The 6,000-nt window shown below is 46.1% G+C and overlaps 1 protein-coding gene across 4 annotated transcripts in view; it reads right to left on the reverse strand.

Annotated features, from left to right (window-relative positions):
- Positions 1–5,087, reverse strand: part of LOC103154890 (filamin-C-like) — a 28,914-nt gene extending 23,827 nt beyond the window's left edge. For all 4 annotated transcript variants that reach the window (XM_016663162.1, XM_016663161.1, XM_007576334.2 and 1 more), the window contains exons 1-2: positions 4,285–5,087; positions 513–761 (exon numbers count right to left, since the gene is read on the reverse strand). In XM_016663162.1, the coding sequence (XP_016518648.1) occupies positions 513–761; positions 4,285–4,660 (625 nt within the window). In that variant the 5' untranslated portion in view covers positions 4,661–5,087. The remainder of the gene's footprint in view (positions 1–512; positions 762–4,284) is intronic.
- Positions 5,088–6,000: the final 913 nt, after the last annotated feature.

Here is a 6,000-nt window from a genome sequence, read left to right on the forward strand (position 1 = left end):
TTGATCAACTCTGCGTCCTTGTGGTCGTTGGATCTGAGGCTTAAGCAACTCCCTATGACAGATTACGCTGCATTTTGTTGCAGCCAAACATTCCCCACCCCTCGACTCCCCTCGATGGAAGAGGAGGAATGGTGCCCAAATTTGGGGGTGTTGTGTAGCACCAAGGCTATAAACACTAAAGCCAGACTTGGGCCTGCGGGCTTTGTAACACTGGAAGTCGAATGGTTTAGTTATTATGGGGACAGCTGACAGGGCAACTCTCCCAGCACAATCAGAAACCTCCTTCTTAATGCAACGAAACCCAAAACAGACACTCCGTGACAATGACATTTGAATGATAATCAGTGATTACCTGTTTTATAAAATGACCTGAGCTCGCAAAGCTGGGTTTGAACCCCTTAACCGTCACTCAGAAAAGACTTGAGTGACGCCAGTGTCATTAAGGGGGGGCAACTGCGCCGCACATTTTCTGACTCAGCATTTCCGGCGGTCACCCGCTCTGAGCTCCTTACCCGGGGCGCAGTTGTCCACCAGGGCCCCGAGGGCTTTCCCGTCTCTCCAGTCGCGGTTGAAGTTGTTGATGGGCAGCTGCGGCACCTTGTTCTGAATCCAGCCCAGCAGGCGCTGCTTCGGGGTCAGCTTCTTGGTCTCCTCGTCGTCCTCGTCGTCCCACATGGGCATCGAGATGGAGTAGTGGAGGATGAGTGTCCATATGAGACCCAGGATGAGCTTCAGATTCCCGTCCACAATGGCTTTACTGTCTGTAGTGAGACAACAGAGACGAAGGGTTGAGATGTTGGACAATCGAACCTAATTTGAAGTGTTTAATGCAAAGGATTTTCTGAAAATCTCTCTTCCTCGCAGTTCTTAAGAGACGGCCACTCTATTTTAAGAAAGAAAAAAAAAAACGATGACTGACTGCTGAGGTGTAAAGAATGCAGCACTCCTCACAAGCCCCCCGTACCCGCCGCCCGCCCCCTGCTCCTCCAGCCATTTTCTCCAAGACAGCTGTCTGGCTGAAGACCCTGTGACAGTTTGTCATGCAGTCACAATAGTCCGCTCTGAACGCAGTGACAGCTGAGGATGTGTGGAGAAATGGATCTCCTCTCTGCATAAATGCCACTTGGATTTCAATTACCTCCCTAAAGTTGCTGCGCCAGAGAGAGATAAATCATGTAGGTGCAGATTAGAGTCCCCTCGCAGTGTCCACGCAGCTCATTTCCAAAAGTTCTCAGAGGGGGGAAAAAGTTTGTCAAAGAGGCTCGCTGAGTCGCACTCGGATGCTGACATCCAGCTATTAAAGCCAAACATTTACAACCTCTGAGGAGTTGGAAACTTATCTTCTTCTTTTTTTTTCTTTTTTTTTTTATTGATTAACGAAGTTGCTTAACTGAGTTTTGTAATGTTGCCTGCTTTGCTTTTCAGGCCGGTTATGTTTGATGTGTTAACTCTTGACTGGCAGAGACAGGTGGGAGCAACGTCTGTCCGGCTTTACGGGTGACCGTGTGGCCAGAGAGGCATCCGTCAAACCGCATCGAGTTACACGCCGTGACACATGTGCAACTGGTGATTCTCTTCGGCGTCCCCCGCTGCAGCGAGGCTCGAGGCTGTATTTTCGGAGGGCTCCCTTCCCTCGCTAGAGCGTGTGGGGAAGTATAATGCCGGCGCTTTGATGATCACACCTTTTTTCTGTCAAAGCAATCTTGACCCAGGGCCAGCTAGGATGTCCGCGCCAAGCAGAATATTAAGCATGAGACTCATTAGCTATGAGGAGCAGCGTTTAAGGTATAATCTGTGATTGTGACCTTTGCTCTCCTGTGATCAGCAGCGGGGCTGGAGATTGAATCTGGCCATCTGCAGTGTGGGTATACACACACACACACACACACACACACACACACACGCCGGAAGGGTCTCTCCTTCACAGTTTGACAGCCAAAACCTCAACACTGCCAGGAATTTCACTGAAATGTGGGAGCATCATTAAAGCAGATAAATGCTCTCAAACTCTAAAAGGAAATCTACGGAAGAGGATTAGGGCCACAGGAAAAAAGAAAAAAAAAAAATCTGACTTTAATCTCAGAATTCTGAGATTAAAGTCAGAAGTGTTTTTTGTTTTGTCTTTTTTTCCCAATGGCCCCAACCGTCTTCCGTAGAAATCGGTGCTTTTCAAATCAAAACTCCAATTTTGAACGAGTCTGATTCTTTTAAATGAGAAACAAAAGGACCTGCAGGTTATCTGATGAAGCTTGGACCTTAACAGAAAATGCGGGAGCCCCGTTTATCCTGATTTACGCATCACAGCATCAAGACTAATCGATGTCCGGGTCAGTGCATTTAAAGACCAATAATAGCAGGAGTTCTTAGTCGTAATGCATTTATTTAATCATTTTATCCATTGACAAATCCGGTTTTGTTTTGATCAAAATTTGAACTTATTGGTTCCGATCAGAAGCAACAAATGAAAAACCGGCCTCATCAAATTTTTTAGCCGTTTGACTCGTGTACAACTCATCCTGCACTCTATTTAAGTCACGCCTTTGTAGTAATGTGGACGTGACGGATAAGACAAATACACGGCAAACTAATGCAACCTGCGCGACAGTCGCAACGGACTTAATGCGCCCAATATGCACAAGAGCCGCCGATGGCCTTAGATCGCCCAAATCGCCCCTCACCTCTGACCTGCTAGACACAGCTGTGTTTGTGAATGTGTGAGTGAGACTAATGCCCATCTGTGTAAAAACTGTATCATTCTCATTAGCACAGCCTTGATACTTTTCCAGCCCCCATAGCTCAGCACACTGCAGCAGCAGGAGTTAGTTCAAGCTGGCAGAGCAGCCGCTGGGTAAGGGACCCGATCCAGCTCTGCGACCTCGGTGACACATCCTGCAGTAACTTTCCAATAAAGCTCCTGACCCCCAACTCAACGCTGTCGACACAGAGGCCTCCGTAAGCCACGTCTCTGTTGCCTGGCACCTGGTTTAATAAAACACCGAGGCGATTATACCCTGTTTTTTTTATCATTATCAATTATATTTCACTTTGGATTCCACAGCTAATTATAGGTCAGCGCGTGCTTATCTAACGTGACCAGTACGACGTGCAATCTGTCTAATACAGCACATTACTCTGTAAATGCCATTGCAAAAGTGAAACATGGTAACGGTAGGATCATCCTCTGGGATTACTTTTATTTAGCAGCAACAGTGAGGCATCTTAAAGCTGATTGGAGGATGGGTGGAGCCCGAAAAAAGAAACCTGTTTGAGTCTGCAAAGGACTTCAGACTGATGATGGTTTATCTTCCAGTGGTACGATGGCTCTTAGAAATACATCTAGAGGTGCAGTGGCATGGTGTAGATCTGTGGTTCTCAAACTGTCTGAGAACCACTACCCTGATGTCCCACTTTTAGTGGTACTCTGAAGAAAGTATGTCCTTAATTATTGGCAGAGTAAATACAAGCATAGCAACCACAATAGTGAACCAATAATTGGTATCAAATCAGACATAAACTGCTTCAGTCGTAGTTCTTACCTGATGAGCTCAGCGACCAGGCTAGCTGCTGTTAGCAACACAAACAAAACACTATGTATTTCCCTGCATCTTTTTTATTTATTTATTTATTTAGCACTGAACCAAAGTGTTTACCAAAGAAGGTTATGCGCAAAATAGTGTGACTGATTAACCGGACATAAATCAAGAGAAAAAAAATGACAAAACACTATTTTTCAAAACAAGGTTTTAAATGCAAGGCGTCCATGTTGGATTTATAGGCCAGGATTGATGAGAAACCTCAAAACTTTCTGACTTCTAGGTACCTTTCTGGTAGTTTATTATAATTATTATTATTATTATTATTATTATTAATTTATTTATTTTATATTTTTTACTTTAAGCATGTAAAAATTGGACCCATAATTAAACTGCACCCTTCAATAAGACCTAAAAGAAAAAGTCAAGCTCATGTTGCATAAAACAGTGGTATCTCAGCTGTGTCCATGTCCTTTGAGAAGGACTGGTTAAAAAGATAAAAAAAAAATACTTTGTTAGGAAGCCCCAGTTTTGCATTCAATCTGGCTCAGCTTCATCTATTCTTTGGGGGGAAATTAGCTACTAGATGTATAAATAAATATCAGAGACACGTTGACCTCCAAAGACTTACAGTTTTACATGCAGAGAAAGGTCATTCTATAAATGCACGCCTGATGGCACTTGAAATAAATATCAAATCAATAATCTAAAAAAAAAAAAGAAAAGAAAAGAAATCAGCATAGCAGCTCACCTATTGAGACCAGCTTGATGTGCTCCCTGTCCAGGAACTCCAGCGCCACGGACACGTTCTCCAGCTTCATCTGACGGAAGTTGGGCCTGCTGTGGTGCTTCCTGTACATCTTCTTCTGACTCAGCACCTCCAGGAGCGAGATGAGCTTCAGGCCGTCGCTGAAATCCCTCTGCAGGTCGGAGATGGTCTTGTTGACGCACTTCAGGTGCTCGTTGCACCACCTGGTGAAGGTGTTCTGCTGGATCTTCTTCCACGGCGCGTCCTCGGCCAGGTCCTTCTCCGTGGCGGGCATCTCGTCGTCCTCCTCGTCCCCAAAGTCCGTGGCCTGGTAGTACTGCGGAGGCAGCTGGTCCTCGCCGTAGTTGTTGCTCATCATGATGGCCCTGTCCGCGTCCACTTTCGTTTCTTTTCTTTTTTTTTTTTTTTTATTGCTCGGCGGTGACACCCGTGTGTGGAACTGCGATGGAAACTTTTAGCGGGTCGACGGCAAAGAGCGAAAGGGGGAAAAAGTTCGGTTGAGACTGAGCAAGGATTGTTCAGACACAGATGCGAAGAATCCCTCTGGCGGCGGTGATTTGAGGGGGGTTAAAGGATCCGGTAAAGCAGGAGGCTTTTCTTCTTTTGGCACCTTCTGGAGACGCTGTCCTCTGAGGATTGTGCTTGGAGGAAAAAAAACAACAAAAAAAGTAGTGGCTTTAGAGGCAGGTGAGCTGGAGCAGAGCGTGTTTGACTTGCATGCAGAGAGGAGGACGGAGATGGGGTTTATAAAGGGGCCGCGGGCCGCGTCACCCTGCGTCTGTGATCATGGTCTATTTGTTAATCCATGAGGAAAACCGGAGTCGGGCTCGGTTTACGGGAGGGGGGTTGTTGGGGGCTGTGATTGGTCAGACCCGGAGCAGCGCAACAGTTGTGGCATGCACCTTATTTTTAGGAGCTCCAATTCGGGCGACTGAGAGGGAGGAGTGGACCGGGACTCACTGACCGATTGTTGTGGATGTGTGTTATTCTGCGCTGGGGGGGGTGGAGTGGATGAACAACTGGACTAAGAAAAGAAGGAGTAGTGAGTCCCTGGGGGCCACGGGGTTTTCATGTTACAATTCAAGATTTTATGTTTCTCTCTCTTTCAAATTAAAATCCTCCTGTGAGTGCTGTAAAGAAGAAAAGATTGTGGGTTTTAAAGAATGAGGTCATTATATGAGGTGACTGAATCGTGTGTCTGACAGCGATCTGCCACCACAGTGAGATATGCATTTCAAGCCAAGGTCAGCGTACTCACAGAGGCTTATGAGATTATATGTTGCACCATATGGGCTACGTTTAAAAAAAAAATCCCTATTTGGATGGGCAGATTCTTGCACTTTGCAGTTGGAGAAGAACCCTGTAAAATGATTCGTGGCCCTTTCGCGTTTTGTCTCGGTGTGTCGGCTACACGCTCAGCAAATCTGGCATTTGTAGGAAAAAGCGCTCTGATGGGACAAAACTGACGTTTCTGGCCTATATGCAGAATGCCGTTTGTGCCGGAGCGCACGACGTGCCTTCAGCGCAACACGGTGAGGGCAGCGTAATGCAAGGTTTTTCTTCAGCAAGCAAACAAAACCAAATCGGGGCTGCGAAAGACTTGAGGCTTCACCTTCCAGCAGGATAAATGTCCTAAACATACAAGCAGAATCATTCCAGGTTTCTTCTGCTGTTGCGTTTTTGTTGCACTCATTTCAC

This window comes from Poecilia formosa, unplaced genomic scaffold (assembly GCF_000485575.1).
Source record: "Poecilia formosa unplaced genomic scaffold, Poecilia_formosa-5.1.2 Scaffold405, whole genome shotgun sequence".
Lineage (NCBI taxonomy): Eukaryota > Metazoa > Chordata > Actinopteri > Cyprinodontiformes > Poeciliidae > Poecilia > Poecilia formosa.